The sequence below is a fragment of the Chelmon rostratus genome, chromosome 18 (assembly GCF_017976325.1).
Source record: "Chelmon rostratus isolate fCheRos1 chromosome 18, fCheRos1.pri, whole genome shotgun sequence".
Taxonomy (NCBI): Eukaryota; Metazoa; Chordata; class Actinopteri; order Chaetodontiformes; family Chaetodontidae; genus Chelmon; species Chelmon rostratus.
In genome coordinates, this window is record NC_055675.1 from 9,406,344 (window position 1) to 9,432,734 (window position 26,391).

The following is a 26,391-nucleotide window of genomic DNA, read 5'->3' on the forward strand; positions in this document are numbered from 1 at the left end:
AGTCAGTCTCTTCCTCAGGACACTGATGTAGTGGGACCCTGTCCAGTCCGATGGGGGACCATTCTACAGTAGAGCTCCATAACATCCTATAGTATGGAGTCTATGAAGCTGTAATGTTGAGATCTTTATATTTTCTGCTGAACCTGTTTTGATGAATGAACATATGACTCAGAATGTGAAAGTAAAGCAAAATAAAGATACAACTGCGGCTGCGACTGAATATGAATCAGAGGATCTTTCTGACTATGATTAACCCGAAGGATCAAGAAAATACACAAATCATCTATGAAACGATTAGTGTACACGTTATTAAACTGTGTACCAACAAGCCATTATCCGTATCCCATCACCACAATGCTATTTTGTATTACGTGTAATCTTGTTGTCTTCAATTGGAAATACCTTTAAGCATTTGGAAATAGAGCAGTAAGCCAGCCATACACGATTGGGATCAGGACCCCATGAAATAATCTGCTTTTGGCATTTCTATTTTAAACGCAGATTAATCAGACAAAGGTTAAGGGTGGAGATGAGAATCAGAGAACTCCGGGTTGTTTTTTGCAGCGTTCAAATAGTTGGGAGGGAAAGAAGTTTATCATTTGGTTTTGATACTTTTGAGAGTTAAGCGTATTTAGAAATATTTTGTTTTGAAAGCAGTTTATCTGAACTCGTGGTCTGAATTTCCTCTTTGAATATTTCAATAGTCAATTTCAAGTTCAATGACTGAGCCTTCATACTGTTTTTGGAGCGTTCCACAACTTTCTCAGTCTTTAGTTGCTCCTGTCCCGACTTGTTTGAAACGTGTTACTGCATTAAATTCATAATAAGCAGTCACACACAGTAGTAATTCAATTTCACAATTATCTTTAAAACAATCTTTGCTTTGTACAGACCCTTGGTTCAGTCTTTCTGGCCTTTAGTGATGCCATAGACATGTGGCAGACTTCAACATCTTAAATAACTCGATCAAAATAATTACAATATAGTTACAGGTTATTGGCAAAGAATGTTTTTTTTTATGCTCAGCCAACTTTGTTTTTAATGCTTGTCTTTAACCTGCCTTTTAATTTCCATCATATTCTCACATCGTAAAGACAATTTGCAACCAGCGTCAAACTACTTTCAGCATAAGTGTCAGATATAAATTTACACAGAGGTGGCAGATTCCAGCCGGCTGAGCTTTATAGGTGGAAGAGGGATTGAATGAGCCTGATCAGGAAGTGAGCCTGATGACCCGAGAAGAGCCAAACAAAGGAGCAATAACTATGAAGTTATAGCAGATGGCAATGCTTTGACGTATTGCTGTCACTGCTCTGGTGTGTGTGTGTGTGTGTGTGTGTGTGTTACTTGAAGTGTCAAGACTGAGGAAGCAAATGAAACTTAATTGAATCATCTGCAGGTGCAGCTCTTGACAAGCGGGATGCTGTAAAAAGTTGTTGCTGCTGAGGGAACGACAGCTGAACTTTGATCTGACACGAGCAAGTGTTCGGTAAACTGTTCCCTGCTGGAAGACGTCAGATAAAATGTTCCTTCCAGATTTCATGTTGAGTCTAAAAACTCTCCCTCTCTCTGTGTCTGTTCGTTTCCTCTCTAGATCTCTGAGCGCCGAATGCTGAATGCCACTAACACCTTTACTCACATCAGCGCACGCCATTGAGGGGCACATCCTGCCTTATTTCACGCGTCATTTTCCCATCTCTTTGCAAGAGCTAACAACACTGAGAAGCTCCACCCACTCACCTTTCCCCCCCTGTTGCCATGGAGAATCTCAGTGAGCTTCAGAACCCATTGTTGGACAAAAACAGTAAGCACATGGTCAATGGTTACGGGGGCGACTTCCCTAATAACCAGTACCAGGAGAACATTATTAATTACTTTGCTGGAGGAGGAGGTGGAGGTGAGGGAGGAGGAGGAGGAAAGGTGAATAACGGCAACGTAGTGAGCGGAGGTAGTTACAACGCCAACGGGAAGATGAAATCTCAGCAGCTTTTGGACGCCACCTCGCTGCATCTGGCGGTGGAGGCCTTCTACAGGCCCAACTTCATCCTGTACAAGGAGGACAGCGGCAGCATCAAGGCAAAGGAATACAAAAGCGAGTGCTGTGAGACCACCTTCACGGAGAAGAAGGCGAAGGAGGCGTCCAACGCGGCGGGGGCGGACACGCCTGGCACGGAGGATCCCCAGGCGAAGCTGCTGGAAGACGGCGAGCACATCAAGATCCAGACTGTGTCCTATGAGGTTGAGGAGGAGGAGTACGTGGAGTATGAGGTAAGAGAGAGAATGGATTTTTCAGGCTGATAATATCAGCTGAGAATATTTGTGATATTCAGAGTCAGATTTGATGCTTTCATTTGATGCTTGAACCCTCCGAAGAGACAGATGCACATGAAAGATTTTAAGGCAGCTGAGGTCCATTTCTTTGGGGGTAGGGGAGAAACTTGTGCAACCGTTGTATTTCCAATGAAAGGCCCACATCAGGTCGACAGGCTCAGATACCTGCACTGTGTTTGTGTTGCGCGAGGGAAAGAGCGAGGACGCCTGCATCCCTTTTGGGTTTGTACACTTGCGTCATCACGTGCTCCACGTCTGGATCAGACTGGCAATTTACTAACCACAAATCCCATTTGATCCACTGACCTTGGCCTCAATTCCCAACTCAAAAAATCATCATGAGATAATAATAAATCACCCATGCCTGCCTCACCCAGGGATATTAGGTGCTACAGTAGTCCAGCATTAGCCACAGTATTTTCACCCTCAACTGGCACGGCCAATAGGAAAAAGCACTCCAGAGGATTTAGGGGATTGGACAGCCCGAACGGGGTGTTGAGTTTGACCAGTGTCTTGCAAGAGCTAATGGACTGACTGCCACATGCCCCAGAGTCCGCTCGAATTAACCTGGATTGCTGTGATAAACATGTAGCTGCTGAAATGCAACATGACATGGGTGCATATGTGTAGCTTGGGGGCTAGGAAGACCGTGCATTTCTCATTATGAATAAAGAATTAGGCAAAAAATAAATAAATAAATATACTAGAGAGAGAGATAAGAAAAACAGGAATCTACAGATGCCAAAGAGCAAATAACCTGCAAATCCTCCTTTTATTTCCTCTGTGCTGTTTCACGGTAAACTCAGGTGGATGCTCGCAAGAAGAGAGCAGACGAATTCGACGCATGCACCGAGGTTCCTCTTAGCCGTTCAAAGGTTAAGTGAACCCATTACCGTATTGTTCATATTTTTCCACTTGTTTCCTGCTCGCAAATGAACAAGCGCATGAAAAAGGCATCACCAGGCCCCACAGCCGTGCCGTGAGATGTAAAGAGAAATAGGCACAGTGGGACTTATTATGCAGCCTCCCAGCAGCAGACCATTGACACCACAAAGTGCAGGGCGTCTCCACTGCCCTGCCCACAGCCTGACACAATGTGAAGACTGACACCAAAGCCCTCCCGCTGAGATGCAATAAACTAGTTGGCATTCTTAGTGTTCGCTTAATGAGGTGCCATTGTACAAGATGTATTTATTATGTAACCTGAGTCTGAGTTGCAACAGTTAAACTCCCAACTATTTTTATTATTCATTATTTATTTCCATTTTTGGAGTTTCTCTTCTAAGGGTGTGTATCTACAAGTTCAGGGCAAAATCCATTTTTGTGGGTTGGTTTGGAAATAATGTTAATTAGCCCAAAGGTGCCCTGTGGGGTTTTCTTGTAAACAAACAAAGTTTATGTTTACAAATGCATCCTGTGTATCCTGCTCTAATAGTCCTCTTCGATGAATTTTCTTCTTCACTAAACCATTAGAAAGCTGGCTTTCTGAATGTTTTAGTTTGTGCAACATTTCCACACGTTTGCAGCGCTACGCTTCTTTGCACATTACTGCCACCCTCTGTTGATGAGTGGAATAGCGTCATAGCGGCTGGAGTGTGTTGAGTTGCCCACATGCTCGCGCTTTTGATATAAAGACATTAGGTGACAGCTAAATGTGAGATTTACATTCATTGTAAAGCTGTTTTTGAGGCAAGATTTTCTTAAGGTGCTCTCCTTACTTTGCCTGCAGTCATATAAGTCCTATAAAATAAAATTCTAAACTATACACAGTATAGTTTAATGGTGTAGTTTCACGCTACACTATACTCTATAACTGTATAAAAATATTATTATTTTTTTCAGGACAACATGACAACCCATTGATATTGCACTACCACAATGTGGCAAGAGCATTCCTGTAATCCGTACAGCGGCCATAATCCTTGCATGACATTTGTACACAAAACACACATTTGTAGTAAACATCAATAGATGTTGATTAAAAATTGCCGACAGACCATAAATCAGAGGTCTCAGCAATATCCTCGAGGCACACACACATTAATCACACACAGGCTCACGAGCAATGCAGTACAAAAGCAGCACAAAATGAATAAACATGTGTGACACACACACACACACACACACACACACACACACACACACACACACACAGAAACACAGTATTTTGTGTGACTGGATGTAATAACCACACTAAAATGGAAGCAGGGTCAGTACAGGGTCAGAGTAGAGTACAGTAACTGCAATGTACTCCTTTGTTACCAGGGGAGAAAGTACCAGACTCCCTTGAAAACTAGCTTTGTGAAATACTATAATATAATATAATATAATATAATATAATATAATATAAAATAATATTATATAATACAATATAATGTAATATAGTGTAGTGTAGTAGTGTAATGAGAAGGTTCAGTTCTATGTGCTTTATGTGTTTAATTCCATTATTATAACTGTTAACACATACCGCACTGTCACCATAGTAGTTCACCTGCAGTGTTTCAAATTAATCAATGCAGAATTCTCCATTTATCGCCTAAAAACCTTCACTTGAAACCTCCGGATTCTGTTTCAGTTCAGCTGTACTTGAGTCTCTCTTCCTTATTCTGAGGCAGGAACAAAGAAGAAGAAAGGTGGAGGTAGTGGAGGGTTGCTCTGAGGAGGCAGGGATTGGGAGTGTGACAAAAGGATGGAACATGACAGCTTTATATCCAGGCAATTTTCTGCTTCTGTCTAAACTGCTCAGGTCCTGCAGGCTCGTTACACGGCGGTCGTGTGTTGTCTGTATAGCTGGATGGAGGAATTTTAGGATGCGATTTCTCGTGGTTTTATTTTGATGGCGGGTAAAGAATGACAATGATGTGTCTTAACATTAAAGGCAGCGTCAGCAGTGATCCATGGGACGGCAAAGTTTGCAACTGATGGCGACGTATCACAAAATAAGCAGAATAAGAGCATCTTCAAAGGTGTTGCTGATCATAATATCCTTCGACAGTGCACGTACTTTGAGCTCTGCACACGCTTTAGGCTTTGCACGTGTGCTGCTTAAAAACACAAAATATTCAGGCCTGTGCACACCAGCATTTAAAACAGCAAAATCATTTCATAAAATCTGAATCATGAGAGTATTCTGCAAACATTTTTCATGTCAAGTTCAGTTTTGGTGAACTTTGGCCTGTGATTTTGCACCATCGACTGGGAGCTTTCTAGGGAGCAGAGGACGCCAGTGCAGCTTATTAGCTGTGTTGCCCCTCAGCTGAAGCATGAACTGCTCCACGAAAATGGCACAAAGTTATGAGACAAGAGTCAGCGGTAGAAATACCTGCCACCTTTTCAACTAACTGTGTGAACTTATTGTCCCAATAGCAGCCAAAGCTAATTGCTCGGTAACTGACATTTAGCCGCAGCACTTTTTGGAGTGACCGGGCCTTTAGGGACATCTTTTAGGCATCGAACAGCTCAACTGCATCTTTGATTTTTTCCAAATCGTGTCTGTTTCCCCTTGCATGCAGCTCCTACTTGGAAAGCTGTATTGATTTCATAAAGGAACCACTAAGATGTAATGGCTTTTGCCTGATTCAGCAAAATAATGCTTCTCACCGAACACGGTGCTTAACTGAATCTTGTATGGCGTCGAATCCATAATCGTTACAATCCTGAGATGTGGAATGATTACAAATGCTTGTTATACATGTCATCTGAAAAGTTCAACAAGATATGACAAAAATAGTGACAGTAGTGACAACAGTTCCTGTGAACCAGAGCATGTCCCTCACAGGTTTATACAGCAGCAAATATGTCAGTACAGTGCAAAATATATTCTGCAATACTAGGATGGTTACTGTGATCAATTATTGTTGTGAACTTCACTAAGATGTGGCTTGAGGAAGGATTTTAGAGGTGCAGACTAGCATGGAAGAATGCCACTGCTCACCTGGTGTTGCATCCAGCACAGGAAACAGTGTAAAATAATAAGCTTTAAATCCTCACCAATTTATAAAAGGTCATTAACTCCAGGCGGTACAGGATGTACTCGTTTTTCTTTCCCTTTAACTTGCAGATATTAAAACCCTGGTGTTTTCAGAACTCATTGCCAAAAATTCAAGAAGGGGAAGTGCTGGAGTGGAATAAAGAGTTCTGTATTCAGTGTTTTTAAAAGGATTTCTTAAGCACCACACTCATTCTCCAGATATCAAAGTGCATAAGTGAATTACAGATAGCCTCGGAGGAGGATCAGTCAAGTAGAGGAGACATTTCCTCAAGGAGATTTAAATGACGCGTCTTTTTGTTGTAACGTCCCTACCTGTCAGACTTGAAATGCATTGGCAGCTGTTGATGGTATTAATTGAGAAATTTGCGATCCTCGTGTGAATTCAGCCTCTTCCTTTCGCTAGAGTTCGGTAATAGCTGCAGACGACAAATCTTTTTGTTCAAGCATCAAAGACGTCCAATTTTGGTGAGATTCATTAAAAGTGTTTGCGCAAAACTCTCCTTGTCAAGAGCCTTTTCATGCCTTCCATCTCCACATAACAATTCCCTTTATTAGCTGCTTGCTCTATTACTTTTAAATCATACAGGACTTATCTGTTTGTATATCCTGACAAGAAACACCACTTTCTCTCTAATTTTTCATCAACTTCTTGTTATTTTTGAGCAGAGTATTGGAACAGAAAGTGGAGTTTCTTAGCAGAACTTCTATTAAATAGAGGGTCCATGATAATAAGCCCAACCCTTTGCCTTCAGAGAATGACAAGCTTAACACAGAGCTCAAGTCTTCCCATGTTAGAGGCTTCTGTGCCAGACAGCCAAGAAAATCTTATCTGTCTCCCCTCACCAGCTCCAGCACTTAACAAGTATACAGCAAGCACTGGAGGTCTGCCAAGTGATCCCCCCTCTGTCTCTGCCTACCTCCCAGTCTGACTGCTCACTGGCAGGTGAGATCATGACCACACTCAGCAAGCTCCATCTGAAAAAGTTCCCCATACCCCAAAAACTACCTTGAACGGACTCCATGCAGTACGTCTGCTCACATCCCGGCCCGAACACTCATTTTGAAAACCGACACGCGAGATAGAGCAAGCAAACCTGTATTTGTACGCATGCCGTGCAGAGATTCCTCCAGCATGAAACAGCGCTTTGTTGTGAGCGCTGCAATGCCCAAATTACTGATGGTTAACAGGTAGCATTTTTTGAGGCCGAGGACAAATTACTGCTTTACTCTACACTCATTCAGTTGTCTCACAACAGAATCAGAAAAATGTCAACAAGGATAACTTAATTATGTGCATTGCTTTGCAGCGAGAGTGATCACAGAGAGCAGGAGGTTATGCAACTGAGGTTTTCTTTCTCAATACAGGAAGGAAGAAAAATGAATTTTGTGTGTCAGTGCTGAAGAGAACTTCCAGTAAATGACCTGTTTTCTGATGTACTGTGTCTGCCTTAGATGGACATTGATAGATACAGTAACATAGTCCTGGCTGAGTGGAGACTCTGCTGCTCCCTTCTAAACCATAATAAGCTGGGAGGTTCTTCACTGTGGACCTGTGGGTCTGTGACAGGAGCTGTGTCAGGCAGGTCTTCTCTTTTCTATATGTGGACACATCTGGCAAAGTTAATGTGTCTCCCAACAGAGTATAGTTCCAGGAAGAATAAAGTGGTTGAGCAAGACAGGCCAGGGTCTAGGCATTAGTTTAAAGGCCTCATTGCTGTGAATAGTGGCGGTAGCCTCAGATTGAGGAGTTAAATGGAGTTAATGAACCAGCAGGATTCATTTACCTTGATTTTAACAAGATTCTATCGGTGCACTCCTTCCTCACTGATGCCTGGGTTTGCAGACCACAGATACTGAGAAAGTTTTGTTGGTAACTTTGTAAAGTTATAATCCTCAAGACTTCAGTTCTGGTTGATTTGGCAACACCTGTGATTGATGGTGACGGATATCTTAAGTCCCAGGATTCCATTTGAAATGACACATCTATCAACCGCTCGGGCTGCTACTTCATCCAAAACAGAACCGAAGAAGATGAGAAACTCATGCAACCTGTGTTATTTATACTGGAAGTCTCTGTAGCTCCCATGCACTTAGCAGCCGAGTGTGAAGCTGCCGGCAGAGTCAAATCTGCAGCCATGGTTCCCTGGTGGAAAAGGATGTGTGGCTCCCCCCGGGTTGGGAGTGAGTTGCTGTCCCACGCGAAGCATCTGAAGCATCTTGTTGTTTCTGTTTAAGGAGTGACTCTGTTGCCTGGCAACTTTCAGCCAAAAGCATCTGTGGTTGTAGTGGTTACAGCATCTGTTGAAAACGCGGATTAGTGGCTCTTTGTTTCATTTTCAACATCCTATCTGATTGGCTCTTTAAACTACGCCACCTGAGCGTCTAGTGTTGCCGTGGATGACTTTACTCAGAGTCAGGGGAAAGCCTGGAGCATCTCATACAGACACGTCGGGCAATCGGGAATGAGAACGGTCTGAATGGCAGATTCACTGACAATGCAAGCTACTAGTGCAACTAACAAGTGGAAGTTCGTTTAATGGCTTTAAGGATCCAGTGTTCCTGGCTATCTTTGATCTCAGGGCCGTGCATTGGGTCCAATAAAATTTTCCTCTATTTTCACCTGCAAAAAAAATAGTACTTGAACTAGGGATTAGACCCACCGCTTCTATTTGTCTGCCATCTGTTACACCATCTCCAGTGCATGAAATTTGCATTTATCAGTACATTTCATATTCACATAATAATTTGAACATGTGGTAGTCCTGCCCCCGTGCCACATTTCAATAAAAATGGCCTCTTCTCAGCTTTTCTGATTGAACCTTTCTTTCTTTTCTTTTCTTTTTTTTTTATGCGCAGGCATTGGAGCGCTAAAATCATGGCTGTGGGTGTGATGATGAGATGACTTTTAAAATAAGTATATCTCCAACTGCCCTCTGCAGCATTTTAGATCAGACCAGGTTTGATTAGTCAGCTTGTTCATTCTCATTGAGTCTGAGGGGACATGGGCACTTATGTCTTCATTTAATCTAAAACATAGTCACGTTGCAGCTCAGCGCACACATATTGTTCCTCTCCTGATGGGCCAACACCCTATATGAGAAATCTTTCAGAGATATCCCTTTTCTCATTCAGCATTAATTGACAAACCGATCTCTTCAAATCACTTAAATTCAGCAGAAGCGGGTCTCCTCTCTGCTAACTGGAGATATTTATCCCGTGGTTTGCTGCGTCTTTCTGAGCTATAGAAGTCATAAGCTGCACTCCGTGGCTCCAGAACAGTAATGGAAATTGTGACATGTCAAAGAATGTAACTTTATTCCTGAATAACCTCTTTAAACAGACCAGGAAGTAAAACATTGTAATAACTTTCTTCAGGTCGTCATTGTACCCAGAGTATAAGACAAAGGTGGAAAGCCACCTTACTCTGGTAAGCATTACTCTATCACATAACACAAGAAGCCATATAAGGCCTGTAGTATACTTGATCAGAACTGAGTCATATGACGTGTTGTCCCACCTCGTTTGGAATCAAAAGTGTTTATAATTATTCCCGACGGCTGGATAGAGGTGGAGTGAAAAGCTGGTTGTCATAGGGAGAGGGAAGATGCAATACTGTGTAAACACGGGGATACCGGCGTACATTTTCAGACGGCCTCTCCTGGAAGACATTCTTAGTGTTGCACTCGGCTGTACGTATAAAAAGTGCCAGAAATCATTGTGTCAAGAATGAAAAAAGGCAGGCTGAGAGAGGACTTCAAACCCTGGCTCCTCTCTCGACTCATGAAGTGGGTGTGAATGTCGGACTGTCGGTTTTCAGACAGTTACAAAAATGGTCAGATGAGGCCCCCTCTAGTCCGATGACGGGGAGCTGTGGGGGGGGGGTTGTGCTTGGTTTGGTTTAAAACTGAAGATACAGGATCGGAATGACTCTCCAAGTGAGTGACCGGTGTTAATACAGGGAGTCATGTTCAATGATGACTCAGTCTAAGTCATTAAACTGTTCTCGTGCTGCTAAAGGTTTATTTGCATCAGTAAAACATTGTTCTTTACAAGCATCTTAAAAGTGGAGGATATTAATTTGTACAAGAGGAGAGGCTCTTGTATTGTTTTAGATGCAAGAAATGATCTGTCAAATGTATTCAGCCAGTAGTATGTTTTCACTGATGTTACGTACAATGTAAAATTTCAAATTGCAGATAAAAACAAGCTTTTAATTAGAGTGTTTTTGAGCGGCCGTGCCATGCTGGGGCCCCGCGGGGTACTTGGCTCTGCTATTCCCTTCGCCAAGCATGGAAAAATGCCCCCATTTACACCATTGTTTATACTGTCTGTTTATATTGGTCACTGGGGGTACATAATTGTACTTTTAAATATACAAATAGGAGGGGTATGAAAATAGATTTGCACTGTAATATCCCATAAAGTTTTTCTGTGCTCCATGATGTACAGCTCTTCGGTTGGTTGTCTCAGCTTCTCAAGTGGGACACAGCTTATATGTTGCGCTTCATAAAGAAATGCTGCCCCACGTACAATATTGCACAGTTTTAGCATATCCTAAAATTCAGTTCTGAAAAAGATGACGCTAAAATAGTCTGGGACTGGTCTAACAGTTTCAGCAAAGAAAATGATATGTGAGACATGTGGTGGCATCAGTCAAATAGAAAATTAGAAATAAAAGATTCCCCTCATTCTTGGTTTTGAAAGAAGTTCCTGAAAAAGAAATAAAGAAGCACAGTAGTGTCTCTCTGCCAATCTTCACTGGTGCTTCCTTAATCCTCGCCTGAATGGCAGCTCAGAGTATTAAAAAGTGAATAATGAGAGAGATGCCACCGTCATGCAATGAGTTTTGAGTAATATCAGCCCTTCGGGGATGATTATATGTTACAAATCTGAGCAGTTTTTTTTTTCGGGGACAGTCATGTCATGATTGTCTATCCAGTCCATCCAATCCATCCAAATCCAGACTGGATTTAGATGGATTTAGATTTTCTTTATTCAAAAACAAACTAAAGGGAGATAAGGGTCTTTTTGCCATGTACGTGTAATCAGTGGGCAGTTACCCAGGGACTTGTCAGCCTTATATCCACTCTGTTGCTCTCCATTAGTCTGGCAGGTCACCTTCTCCCTGGGTGTGAATATGTAACACAGCCTTGTCATATCCCATATTAAATGGCTATAGGCGCAGGCTAATCGATTATCTGCTAAATTATAGATGCTAGCTGCTTCGCTCCGATGCAGCTGCAGTCTCAGTCGGAGTGGCTCTTATCTCAGCGTGTAGGAAGATGTTGGTTTTTGATTAAACTGTGGCTGAAATCTTCAGAGTTTGGATCTTTGGATCTGGTTTTTGTTGTGTGGAAAGATGATTGCATGAGTACGTGCATACAGGCCTAAAGATGTTATTTAGACGTAGTCCCACGTGCAGCTTTCGGTTCATGAGTCAGGTTTCTTTCATTTGTTTAATGCAGGAACATATTGTACCCCTTCTTGTTCCTGTGTACCATCATAGTGTTCATGTAGGATTTATATGCATTTGCCTTCTGGTACCAGTTGTTTAAGGATATTATTCATACTATATTACTATATTATATTACTATATTATTACTATACACCTGACACAATGTTATGCTTTTATAGGAGACAAACAGTAGATTTATGATAGGAAATTAGGTAAGACAGAGGTGGGGAGTGACATGCAGGGAAGGCCCTAGGCCAGACTCAAACCAGGCACGTTGCAGCACCTTAATCTGCAAGCAACAAAGGGCCTCCAAACATCTGTTTTTCTAGAGGTAGAGCTAGTCATAGGACATGAGTGTATTATTATTTTTGTCGGTTTTAATCGCTGATTTCTTTTGCTTGTGCATTTCAACCTGTTTACAGAGCGTGATGTGAATACTAAACAGGATGTGTAGTGTTGTTGCCTCATTACACCATCCTAAATTGCACACCTGTCAACCAGAGGCCACTGGGGCAATGGAAAGAAAAAACAACGAATATTATGTTCATTAATTCCCCGCAGGCAGTACATCCCCCCAACGACTGCAATACACATTTGAGAGGACTGCATCATGACAAGGCTCTTATCATTTCGATCACAGGCTCTGTGACTGAACACCCCTCTGAGGGTGCTTAGGGTAGTGGACCTCATAGGGCTGCTGACCTCAGGCACTTTGTAAATCACAAGGTCTTATTAGCCATGTGGTAAAGCTTGTGTTTCTCTCCCCCCTTTGGTAGCACTCTATCACACTGCTTGATAAATTGCAAACCCTTAAGATAACACCCTGGTCACATCTGGGGCCACGGGCTCCTAACCCGGAATAACTTAACATGACCATCTGGATACAGCACGGATACAGAGCGAGTGCAACCGAATGTTGTCATGGCTCCAAGGGCCTCGCGACAGACAGGGAGGCCAGATGACCTGCAGATGACTCTCATGCAAAGAGAATATTTGCTGTAGTTTGTAGAAATATAATTAAATGAGAGGGGACTATGAAGAGGGCACAGATCCTGATGGCTTCTGCCCGCTCCCTTTCCATTGGCACGTTTTCTCGAGGCTGTGGGACACTGTTTGGAAAGCAATCATGAGATAACATCATACATAGTTTTTCCCATGAATACCTGCTGCAGTTTAGATCTCATGTATGTATCTGCAATGTAAATGTGCTGAAAATGTATTATTATATGTATTGCATCTTTAATGGCATCTGCCCATTAACTTTTCTTATGCATTCAGCCAAATAATTGAATTCCCTTTGGTCTTTTCCTGCATCCAGACCTCCATCTATACATCACCTTCATGCATGTGCACAGTAAAGCTATTAATTTATGTAATCACAACCGCTGGCTTTTGCTTTATAAAATTGAAAAGGCAACATTCATCCCAGTGGGTGCTTGAATTTTATTCAGGCATGGCTTTTAATTTTTGATGTGTTTGTAGTGTGTAGTCTCCTCTCTTATACATTCAGGCAAGCAGCTGCTGTTGCTCAGATCCTAAAGCTAAAGCTCCCTGCTCCACCATACAAAACCTGCAGTTGTTATGGATTCACACTGCTTATGTTGGATGCACTGTATAGCATGGCAATGGGAGATAATATATTCATTTTTCCCTATAGAGGCTTGAGACATCCAAATGAAGAAGTCAGCTCTCATAACATGAATCTGCATTCATAAGCATATCAAAGAAATGTATGTAAAGAAAAGTGTGACTGACATCATCAAGGACATCAAGCATCAGACACATTTTCAGGATTTTTTTATTAAAAGGGGAGGAGAAAAATTATGATGACAGAATAGGCAGCATTATTTTAGTAAAATATCCAAAATATACATTGAAAATGTAACAAATGCGCTGTAACAGGGCTTTTAAAGTGCTCGAGCCAGATTCACGGTGTCTTTTTGCAGTCACAACATGTGGCCTGAGAGTTCTGAGCACAAAGCCTGTGTTTGATTATTTATTTTACTGTCTTCAACAAATCATGAACAGGGCTCCTCTCTGCAGGTCTCAGTTTGAATGAACAGGCATGTTAGTGCGTCACAAACAAAAACAACATCGAATAAACGTGACAACCTGCGAGACACTTCGTACGCAGCGGAGCAGCTCAATTCAAAGACACATTACAATTCGTGCCAACCCTCATGCCATCTTCATATGATCTGCCTTCCAGGTACACCCAGGAGTTATGGTACAAGATATTCACTGAAATCAGGACAAAAATAAAAATAAAGGCACAAAGATAAATCTCCAGGGGGAGGAGGATGGAGAGCAGGGGGTAAAAAAAAAAAAAAAAAAGTGGACAGGGGCACACTTCCTGCATGTTGTGGAGGCAATTTGGCAGCAAATAAATTACACAAGCCCTCCTCTTGGTTATGCTGTCATGGCAGAGTGGTGAAACCATCCATTAGCTCTTCATTACCTGTCAGCCTGTTGCCACATGTTGACAGGAATTACGCCCCACAAGACATATCTGAGCATAGCTAGCAGCAGCAGCATGCATAGTCATTAGGAGCAGGGGAGGTGGTGAAAGAATGACAGACTCACACGCACACACACACACTCGTTAAAAATCAGGTAGAAAATTGGTAAACAAAATTCTGTTTACTTTAAACCAAATACAGCCTCTTAAATCCAAAGCCGGTTCTTCAGGGCGTGATTTGAATTCATGGATGACACGGACTCGAGGAAGAAGAAAAGATAATGGTGTGATCACGCTCTAATTATTGCTCCGTGAGACAGCTTTGCAGAGGAATCAGTGGTCTGTTGTCATCTGCTTTGGATCTCCTGCAGCCATTTGAAAGGTTTATGATTAATGACCTTCCTGTACATCCAGGCAGGTCGGCGTGCACAGGAAGCTACATGCAGGCCCGTCTGGATGTCCAACTCCGGCCGACCCCATTGTTGCCGTGTTTGAATGACTTCCTCTGCTTCTTTAACTTCTCTCTCCGTCTTCCCTGGTAACCTAAGCCAGCCAAGCAGCCATGATCCCTGGATGATGTGTGTTTTCATTCTCCAAACAGCCAGAAGGCTGTGCAGATATTGTCAGTGAGCTCTAAGGCACAGAGCAGAGCAGGGCTGGCTCTGCAGAGATTGCACCGTAGCGCTTGCTTAAGGCCATGAAGACAGAATGACATTATGCAGAATGTAGGCTGCATTGTGCTCGTGTTATGACCTTTTTTCCCTTCAGCATTGCATTCTGAAGAGAATGAAAATATATCGATCATCTCGGCAGGGTCCTGTGCTCACAGCTTGTAACATATTCATAAGCAGAGTCTGACAACAGAGTGGCGTTTTGTCGTGACTTTAATATACTTGTTTTGTCTTGTAGAGGTCTATTTTTGGATTAAAATAATCCAGTGTTGCCCCTGCCATTAGTGGGCACACCCCCCACACATTTCAACCTCCCACCCACTAATCCCCACCATCAATCAGGGAACATGACTACAAGGGCTGCACGTTATTAAAACTAATTGAAAACTGTTTCACCCCTCAAAGCAAATGCAAGCCCAACACTCTCACCCAGTTCCAGTAATTTAACTTTTAATACAAAGCAAACACCACAGTACTGCACTCTTGCTTATTGAAATAAAACACTGTACACAATAAAATTACATGCTTTTGAAAGAGTACTGTGTAGTACCCTTATTTATTCAAATCATGCATCCACTAAAATGTACCTTTCTGTGAAACTAACCTTAATATAATTTTTGGAGTGTTTTTTTAATGTATCTTTAGATTTAGCAAGATAAAGGCATCACTTAAAATCCTGCAACATCCGGATGCCGTGGTGGCCGACTGTGAGCTGCAGCATCTCCACTTCTTTTACTGTCATCTCTTTACACCCACTGTGTAGTAAAGGAATAAAATGCCCCCAAAAGTACAAATTAAAACGGTAAAAACAATTCCTGTGTCCTGCGCCGCTGGGATTTTACAGCACACAGCTGACCCAGAGAAGTCAGGACTAAAGGGAGTCTGATGTAAGTCAGGCAAAAATGTTTCTGGAGCAGCAACGCTCGCCCTAGAAAAACCATCAACCCTATGTAACATTGACACAGGCAACCCCAATCCAGGTCTACTACTGCAAGGAGTGTCTCTGTATCCACCTTGGTAAGGTATGAATTTGTGGGCGAGGAGGAAACACTGTAATCGTAGCGTTAGAAATAAAAGTCCACATTCACAAAACCACATGCAGGGATTAAGAAAATCCTCAGAAAACGCATACAAAAATAAGGATTATATAATGACAAGATGTCCGATTGGTCCATGAACATGAAGGAAAAGCATTTCTTTTGTCAGATTACCATCTCAAGTGTGATGATGAGAGCAGCTCTCGACACATAGTTCCCATGTCTTGCCCAATTTCTCCCATCTCTGATTGAAACATTCAGCTCAATATTAAACCAAATTCCTTCGAAACAACAGTATATTGTTAGCCTTGATTTCTCTCATTTATTTTTCATCCTCCACCCTCGTGCTGGATCATCCTTCAAACAGGATGATGTGTGAAGGATGCAGCTTAATGGCTCATATAGAAACCGTGGCCTCAATCTGCAATTTCTTTTCATTCCAGGCACAGTGGAAAATAAACCTCTGTTCTTAGGCCTGCCTTTGTTGTGGTATATCTGCATATCTGATATACGCATGTGTGTTAAAGGTTGTTTGGCCAAATGTGGTCATGACAACTTGACGCACACTGATATTTTCTGCTGTGGATCAGGACTAAGAATCTGTTATCTCCCTAACAGTATGCAGATGTATGAACGGTTATTCTCTTTTGCTGAAAGGCGTTTCAGTTCTGTGTGAGGAATGTTGCGTGGAGCGTGAAATAGTTTCATAAAGCTTGAGGGAAGAGGTGTGTTTGATTCATAACTATTTCACGTCTGAAATGAAGTGTACTTTCAACCGTAGCTTCTTTTTTTTTTATTCCATCTGTTGTTTAGATGCCAAAATGTAGGAATCTGCATATCTCAAAACTAATGAGAAACTAATGGGCCATCACAAAAAGTCTGTGAATGCGAGCTGTGATATTACGTAGAAGTAAACGATGGTGCGTGCAGTGAGTCGTCTATGTTTTGTTTTCCATTACGAAAATGCCTTTTTTTTTTCATTGAATGCAGATTCGTTCTCCACCCAGTCGGCTAAAAATCACCTCTACCTGTACACAGATTGTTGCACTGTGCAAAGAAAATTTCCTTTTTTCATCTTTTACTGCGAAATCTGCCTCAATCCATCTGTCTGTCTTCCTCGCTAATAATTACAGCTTTCCAAACGTTTCAGGAAATAGATGCACTGGACAGTCAAAAGACGACACTACAACTTTTCATTACTTAATATGACGGGTCCAAAGGGGTGCTGCAAATATTTATATTAGGGATGCAGCGAAGAATAAAGCTGCCAAGCTGTGTAGGCAAGAGTAGGATGAGAGTATTTGTTATGCAAGACTCTTTTCTGAAGTTGCAATTTACTGTATATTGTATAAACACTTTGACATTTGAGAAAACATGCCTATACACTTTCTCACCAAGAGCTGCTTCAGCCAGTTAGCTTAGCTTAGCATAAAGTCCAGAAACAGGGAGCTAGCTTGACTAACACAATATAAGAAATATAAAAAAACGTGCTAGGCTATTTCTTGGCTGTGAGGTTGCACATAACCCTGCTGTTGTCACTGTCACACTTTTGTTCAGACTAAACAAACAAGAACTTTACAGGTGCTGATAGGTGGATGTTGTTACCTTTGGAGACAGCTTGGCTAGCCATTTCCCCCTGTTTCCAGTCTTTATGCTAAGCTAAGATAACCGGCTGATAGGCAGCTTCAACTTATATAGCCATGAGAGAGATATTGATCTTCTCATCTACCTTGCAAGAAAGCGAATAAGCATGTTTCCCAAACACCCTAGCTAAATATTTAACACAGTTGCTTGAATTAATCTTCTAGTTACCTGCACACCACCTGTTTGCATGCTGCTACATCACCACTCATTAACTGTACACATGCGTGCCTTGATGTGCTGTTCTCTGTGCAGACGGACTGCTCCAGCGACAGTGAGAGCGAGGACAACTTCATAGTCGTCCCTCCACGAGACCACCTGGGCCTGGCCATCTTCTCCATGCTCTGCTGTTTCTGGCCTCTGGGGATTGCAGCATTTTACTTCTCACAGGGGGTGAGGACACACACACACACAAACACGTGCGCACCTCCAGAGTTGTGGTCCGTCGCATATGCTGCTGAATGATGCTGCATCTGTTGTGTGCACAAACACACATTTTTCATGAAATTTGGACATGCAAGCATAAAGAAACCCACATGCGGATACGCAGCTCTATGTATGACTCATCGCCAAAATGTTAAGGGCTATCACGCATAAAAAGGACTGACAGCTGACTCTCTTACTGCCAACGCAAGGCCACTTTTTACTGAGCTCCCCATCAATAACTCAAGGCCAATCTGTAATGGCTTCTTGATGCTCTGTAAACAGGTTGAAAGCCGCTTTTAGGAAGAGTACATAAATCACTCTCAAGGCACCATCTATAAACTCTAAGAAAGGAGGTGTTCAAAATACTAAGATGAGAGAGGGCCCTTTGAACTAGTGGCAGTTTCAAGAGGATTGAAGATGAACCCAATTACAGGTGTGCTGACATATTAAAGGTGATTATCCCTCAGACACATGTTTGAGCTGCGGTTTGGAAAGCACAATTTGTTGGAAGACATGCATGAAAACACTAAACACACTGTTAAGTCCTCCTTTCTGGATTTGTTTATCTTTCTGGCTTCATGCACAGATATACTGTCTTTAAATTTGGCCGACTTGAACCGAAGGAGTGTCTTTTTGGTTAAAGCACGCTATCAGATCTTATATACAGAGCCTGACTGTGCAATCCCTTAATCGTCCCATTCAACATTACACATTTACAAAGTCAAGGCTTTTGAAAACGATATTGCCTTGCCAGAGATATAGATGAAGCCACATTAATATGAACTGCAGAGACAGCAGTTACTTTCAAAGCCTGTGTGATTTTAGACTGCGATCTGTCAAGGTAGGACGAGGCAACTCTGTTTATTTTGAAGCTTTGCCAATATGTCCTTAGCTGAAGACATTGGCAGCCTGCACATAATGGCCGACTAATTGATTCCAACTGCACTCGCTCCCTCTTTTCAATTCCGTAGGAAACAGCTCCGATGATGGCGTGTCAGTCAAACAAAGAGCAAAGGGATCGCTACTTGTCTTGCCACTAATCAATTCTGTCTCTCTTGCTGCACCGTCAATCTGAAAAGCCAAACATGTTAAAAGGCCATCAGTAGCACACACACACAAATATGCACTGTATGCTTAAACATCTAAACAAAGACATGCTGGAGACAGACAGGTTTCTCAGTAAATTGTTCTGCCGTTGACTATAAATCCTTATCAAACACTCGAGCATTTAGCTGTCTTATCTGTGGCCGAGAGTAGTCCGAGGCAGATTAAGGCAGTCAGTGAATTATCTTGTCAGGAGCTAATTTGATTCTTCCTGGGTAATTATGGGGAAGTGATGGCTGTGTTTAGGGATGGATGGCTCTTCTGCCAGTCTCCCTCCTTGAGAAGGTGCCGTCCAGAAGAGCTGCCAGGAAAAGATACGGCAGGAGTCTCGCTTCGTTTTATAGCTCAATAACCCACTTCACTGGGCTTCGTTTTATTCAATCGTTCAGGGAGCCCCATACCTAAATGAATTAATTTTGTAGGGGTTAGTGTGAGGATATTGTAAGTTTTTAGCTGAACACCATCTGGAATTTGATTACCTATGTGAACCTCCATGCTTTATACTGAGAGAAGAGTGCAGCCATCTGTGCTGACCTACACAGCCCAAATAAACTCAAAAACCCAAATAAAGCCAACATGGAAGAAAGATAAGTACCTTTCACTTGTTTCACAGCGTAAAATGATTATTAGAGCCTACTTTCGGAATGTTTACATTCTGAAAAACTGCATTTAAAAGTTGCAGGAACTGCTGTTAAAGCAAGAGAGTTCTGTTAAGCTAAAGGTAGCATGTAAGCTAGCCACAGATAAACAACAGCTAAATTTACCAACCTTTGCTCTGTAAACAACCGACTTTTTATCTGATATGGTACTAATTCAGTTTGTCACCCAACATAACAAAAGGCAGCAGGCAAATCCTGTCATGTTGGAAGACCAGTTAAAGTAGCTCTGCTGTGCTAACATTTCTAGCTTAGCAGAGTAGCAGTCACTGTCACTTTAGCGTGCATTCACGATCAGGAGATCATTATTCTGATTTGATTTGTTCCAAAATGGTTGCCCTAACTGCTAACCTTGTAGCCACACCACATAAATAGCCTAAAGTGGATAGCTTCTTTGTCGTGTGCTTAATCATGGAGGCTTGTGAAAGCCGATACAAACAGGCAAGTGTATAGCTTCTTATCGCATCACCTGAATTGATTCTTTTAGCGTTGATATTGGCTATTATTTAGATGTAACTGTCAGCAGCCGTGGCTCCGAATTATAACTCAGAGCCTCAGTGGTATAAACCATATGATCAAATGCAGTACGTACATTTTTCAAGGTCATATGCAAGGTCTGTGACAGTGGTTTTTGCATAGAAGTCTGCCTAAAACACATAATTAATGTAATAATAGTTATACAGTTCAGCTAGCCTCAAAACTTCAGTTTTGTTTGTTTTGTTTTGTTTGTTTTTTTGGTCACTGCCTTCGTGGGGCAGATGCATTATGGGATTAGACAAGGGCAGCAAAATGAGCCAAGGAGAAAAGTTTAGAAATGATAGCGCATCAGCTTCGTCACTTACTCCGAGGACATACACAAACAAACAGGTTAGCGACTGTAATGGAGTCTGTGGACGGCAGATCAATAGTGTTTTTGTCCCGCTGGAAGGTCAGGCCTAGTCAGACAGAGCGAGCCACTGCATGGCTTCACAAACAGAGGAGCTGAGCGCCGCCATCAATAAACACTCACACAGAAACAGACACATGCATTCATCTGCTGCTTTAAATTGCTCATATCTTATTTGCAGAAGACTGCGTCGTTAATTCTGTGTAAGGTCTTTATGGTAAATAGTGCTTTACAGTTTTAGGATTCGGCGTTAACCGCCCACACACAGAACTGATAATGACTAAAATACCATGAATATCTGTGGGAAATTAACTTGGAGCATTTGATTGGGAAGCGGAATTGAGTTTCAATTATTGCCACTAATAGGGTGAGTGTTTTGTTTGCAGATGCTGATAAATGTTTCTCTCAGCTCGGAGACATCTGCGCCGCAAAGTGCAGAGTTGAGGAGCCGCAGCGATTCCTTTCACGATTATGCAAATAAGACTCCCCTGAAGTTATCTTACGGCGTACAAGTCATCATAATGGATGAAAATGAATGAGCTAATTATTGTGGAACGGTTTCTGTATTTGCATTTGTATCTGTGTGGGGGAGGTCGGGAGACAGACACAGACAGTGGGAGAGATTTGAAGCTTTGTGTTTTGTTTATTTGGAAGAAAAACCTGTTAAGGGCGCTGAATTGACTTCCTAGAGCACACTGCAACATAAGTCTCCATGCAGCTACGTCTGAGATGTTATCTTTTTTTCTATGACACCACATTTCAATCATTTTGTCAAGGTTGTGGAGATAAACCCTTAATGCTTTTAACCATTTTCCTCTCAAGGGGGTTCAAGGAAAAATCCTCACATTGACATATATACGGTATGGCATGTACAGAGAGAAGAGAGCACAAGCTCTTTATGTTTTTTTGTTAATGCTATGTCATTATATTCAGTCTTTCAATGTCATGTTCCTCAGGGAGACACACAACGTGCTTTGATTCAATTATTTGTTGTGAAGTGGAGAAAAAGACTGATAAATCAATTACGGTGTTTAACGAACGCTTTCACGCGAGAAATGAAATAACAGCCACGTGCCCTTCAACTGTTCTCGCCGCCAGTGATGGAAAAAACGAAAACCGTCCGCTGTCACATTATGACTGTCTTCAGCATTTCTCTCTTCTCGAAGGTCTCGCTGGGGGGGATCGGGGGGGGGGGCGTAATACATCCTCAAAAAGACAAGCTCTGTCTCGTTTTGTAGGCAAACTCAAGCTTGATTTCCCACAAGGCCTTCATAACAATCCTTTTGTTTCAGTAATTACGGTATTGACATGGAAGCTGCCTTGAATACATGTCCTTTGTCTTGATTTGCCTCTTGACCTTTCCAGGCATTTGTCTGAGGAGTCTTTCTCTCTGGCTTTCATCTGACTCTCTTTGCCTTGGACTATCAGGCATTGTGCTCTGAAACAGTCTTGGCACTAATGAAACACATGGTGCGCAGTGGAAAGTGTGTTTTTTTCCGCGGTAACAACCACCACTGACAAATGGGAGTCTTTTCTATTTATTATTTATTTAGCGTTCGGTAGATAAAGGTGCTGTGAGATGGAGAGCTGGCTGCTTTGTGAGGAGAAACAATTCAACGGCGGAGATCATTGTGTCCATAACGCAGTGCAAGATGTACATGCGCTGGGGACGGCCTCATCTCACAACCCTAACGTGCAACGTTAGAATCAGGAACTTGCATCTTATTCCACGACAATAACATAACAAACCACTTGGAATGAGTAAGTAGCCACTGTGCAGTTCTGCTTCTTGAACAAAAGCAGGAAGGTATCTATCCTGTCTGTGTTTGCCTTGCTTTGCAGTATTTTTGCAGTGATATATATATATGAGACATCTCTGTCTTATTATTCTAATATTACAGGCAAAAACGAGGCTTAACACAGCACACCGTGTCAAGTGCAATTTGCATCTGTCTTATCCTGAATTGACTTAATGAGAAACTGCAGACGGAACGATGCAGAAAGTCGAGCCGGGCAGGGAATAGTCGAGTCTAGATGGGAGTTCTCTGTCTTGGGCGGCTGCTCTGGCTCTGTTTGCATGACTGTAGTGCAAATGGGGACAGGCTATGAATAATACAGTATTTTCCATAATTCTAGGTAGATTGATGAAAAGACGGCAGTTAATATTAAACATTCATAAAAAACATCTGTTTAGACAATGGCACATCAGTTAATGTGTGAGCTGTTTGTGATTATCATTCTACTAGCTGTGTTATTTATGTTAGAATTTAATTGTCATTTGATTTGTTTAAGTTCCAAACTTGACACTGAAAGATTCACTCACTGTTAAACTCCTGCGTGATTATTGTGTTGATTTTGTTGTGACTTCCGAATACATTTAAAAACAATCCATCAGTCTTTTAGCTGCTTATCGGATCGGGATCATCCCTTGGCTTCTCCGGGGGAATGTCGATGTGCTCCAGAAAGGAGTTTTAGACTCTCCGCTGTGTGCTACATTTAGATACCTCAGGCCCTCGCCACAGTACAGTGAGCTATGCAGAGCACACCTAAAAAGAAAGGAGCCCCGGGGCCAGGTACCTGAACCAGCTGGCTGCTCTCAAGGAGGAAAAGCAGTGGCTGGATTCCAAAGAGCCCCTTATTCTGCTGTGATGAGTAAGGTTAGGCATCCTGAAAAGAAACTTTATTAGAGCCACTTTTATCCACGGTGTGAGAGCTTGTGGGCAAAGTTGAAGGTCAAAACTAGGATTTGTGTAGAGCCTTGTTTTGGTGTTTAGTTTTCTTTTCATCACCACGGTCAGATACAAAATCAGCGCAGACGCCATCTCTATAGCAGCCACAGTCAGTCTCAGCCTTCGTCGTGAATAAGAAACGTAACCTCGTCTGCGTGGAGCTACGGCTCACTTCCAAAATGACTGGGTTTTGTAAGAGATGACCGTGGCCTCCCATCGGCAATAGAGACCCAGCGAAACCAGCTTCATCACATTCACACGCGTCACACATCAGGTCCATTATCATTAGAATAATGACAGAAGGTCATTTCACACACCACATTTCTAACTGCGCTGGCATACATTCAGCACATCAGCGTACACGATGTATTGTGGTTTAATAAATTATGGTTGTGAACATGCTGGACTAATTGCACCAGTGAATCTCATTAACTGGAATACAAATTAATAGATTAAGATGTGACGGCATTTGGAATGAAAGTGAAGAGAAAATTAGTTTAGGGGAAGCTTATTGCTTATTCTGAATTTGATGCAGCAACATGTTTCAAACAAGTTGGGACAGGAGCAACAAAAGACTGAAAGTTGTGGAACGCTCCAAAAACACCTGTTTGGATCATTCCACAGGTAAACAGGTTGATTGGTAACAGGTGATAGTATCATGATTGAGCCACAGGTTCATCACTTTATGAACATGTGATTGGATAAAGGATGTTACTACATGGGCTCATGAGCACTTCGTAAAACCTTGTTTGCGAATGACTGCTTTCCATTTTTATTTAGGTTTATTTTCCAACTTTTTTGGAATCAGGGTTGTAATAGAGAAATTATTGAATTACTTCTCCTGGCTGTATTTTTAAGAAAAGTGTTTATATCTATGATCCAGATAGTATAGAGTGACTCAGGTAGCAAGAAGCCCTTTTAGCATGAGTTTCATAGCTGATGTTACCTGGTGGCTGATTAATAAATGTTGGTCCAGCAGTGGTCCAGTTTACTTCCTCTCCATTATAAACAAGGACTCCTGGTGATGCTGTTTAGTTCTGATAGTATTGACTTTTCAATATGGACCAAGCGTCTCTTATTTCTGTTTGAACTCATTAGTTATTAAGAAATATAAACATCAAGTCCAACTTGATAATTAGTATTTAAAAAATGTATATTCGTGAATATTTAAACACACGCATACAGCACATGTTGGTGGTAAACGCTGAATTTAATCATAACTTTTGTTTGTTTACAAGAAAAACTTCACAGGGCACCTTTAAATTTTTACCTTGAACAAATTATTTAAAGCTGCTGTAATTAATATTTTTTTAAATTAGCAATGGATCAAAATACTGCATGTAATGTGAAGCAGTAAGCGAAGAGAGAATTAACGCCCTGCTACAGAGCAGTTTTCAGTTGATTGTTTAGGTTTTATGACCCACGTCTTTAGTGTTTTGGTTAACTGTCAGTGCCCTCATCAGTGTACACGCTACTTGCCGAGCATCAAACAGCTAGCAACTAGCTGGTGGACATAGAGGAGCATTTAGCTACCAGAGCCAGGTTTCCCTCAGTTGGTGGTGAGCAAAACCAGAGCAAAAAGGAGATTGAGTATTGGACTCTCGGATGAGTAAACAGTAGTTTGCTATCATAAAAGCCACATCAGGTTTACAGATCCATTATGACAGACGAGTTATTCTTATGCCAAAAATATGTTTATTATTCACGAATACTTATTAACAAAACTAGTTTTATTATTTCAAAATCACACTATATGCAAAGTTGAAGACTAATAAAGTTGTCATTAAATAAACCATCTAAACGCTGTACATTTTATTGATCGTATCAAACAAGGATATTAACAATTCATTCATTAACTATAAATGAACGCTGAAATTATACCATAAAGTACTAGATGAGTACCTAATCATTTAGTAGTGGCTGTTATCCAGCATGCTGATTGATTCTTCTGTTGTGAGTGTGTGAACCAGAGGAGGGAGACAGTCAGGCAAAGGGCCTCTAACATAATGAGCTGAGAAAGAAAGTGCACTATTGTTGACGAGCATGATTTTATTGTCATGGTTTTTGGTTCAGATAGCCGAGACGATTATAAAAACAGCGAGTTTTGTTTTTGTAGGTTTTTATAGAGCCAAAAGCGATTGTAACATAAGTGCATTTCATGCATAGATGTGTAATAATCCGTAATATTTACTGCCTTCGGCTGCAGCAGCATTCAAAGGCGACTATTATTTAAGCAGGCTGGTTAACACAACACCACACAGAGGATCCATATGTGCCTATAGTGGGTTGTTAAAATGCACTATAGCCTTAAATCCAACGCAACTGGGTCATGCTGATGGGGGTTGTTGTCCGGGATAAATAAGAAGAAGCAGCTCTTTAATGAATATAGATGATCCTTTTGTTTTCTTAACAGTTCTAACACTGTCAAATTTTACCCTTCACTTCTTGGGTTTGCCTGAGTCTTGAAACAGTAGTAATGAATATTTTGATAAATCTGTGTTTCCTATGTGTCATTTATCATTCAGTGCTTGCTGCTGATTTGACCATAACCTCTGGTTCTTGACATTTTCACACTAATTGCCTTTTTTAGTCCTGCCATGCATGATGAGCTCTCCTGGGTTACGCTCGGTCAATGGCTCCCACGTCCAACTGCATTCCTATTTTTATTTTATTTTATTTTTTTCACCACCACTAGACAGCTTCTGTAATTATGGTTCTTTAGAAAAATGGGTCAGTCTTTCTCTTAAAGTCCCTCCAAAGTGTACCTGACTTTCTTCTTCTCTTGTATTTTCTCCGTTCCAGACCACCAAGGCAGTGAACAAAGGTGACTTCCCACTGGCCAACATCGCCTCCCGACGGGCTTTGTTCCTCGCCGCCCTCTCCATCACTATAGGCACCGGTGTGTACGTGGGGGTGGTGGTAGCTCTCATTGCCTACCTTTCTAAACCAGGACACATATAGCAACCGCACCCTCCCTCCCTCCCTCCACACACCTCCGGGGAGCCC

At 41.8% G+C, this 26,391-nt stretch overlaps 1 protein-coding gene across 1 annotated transcript; it reads left to right on the top strand.

Moving 5' to 3' along the window:
- Positions 1–1,758: 1,758 nt before the first annotated feature.
- Positions 1,759–26,346, top strand: syndig1l (synapse differentiation inducing 1-like). The gene is made up of 3 exons (XM_041959231.1): positions 1,759–2,268; positions 17,840–17,977; positions 26,188–26,346. The coding sequence occupies exons 1-3, from the start codon at positions 1,759–1,761 to the stop codon at positions 26,344–26,346; spliced, it is 807 nt and encodes a 268-aa protein (XP_041815165.1).
- The last annotated feature ends 45 nt before the right edge of the window (positions 26,347–26,391 follow it).

Coding starts and splice junctions, on each gene's coding strand:
- syndig1l (XM_041959231.1), top strand. CDS start 1,759: ATGGAGAATCTCAGTGAGCTTCAGAACCCATTGTTGGACAAAAACAGT. Junction 2,269..17,839: donor AGGAGTACGTGGAGTATGAG/GTAAGAGAGAGA, acceptor TTCTCTGTGCAG/ACGGACTGCTCCAGCGACAG. Junction 17,978..26,187: donor CATTTTACTTCTCACAGGGG/GTGAGGACACAC, acceptor TCTCCGTTCCAG/ACCACCAAGGCAGTGAACAA.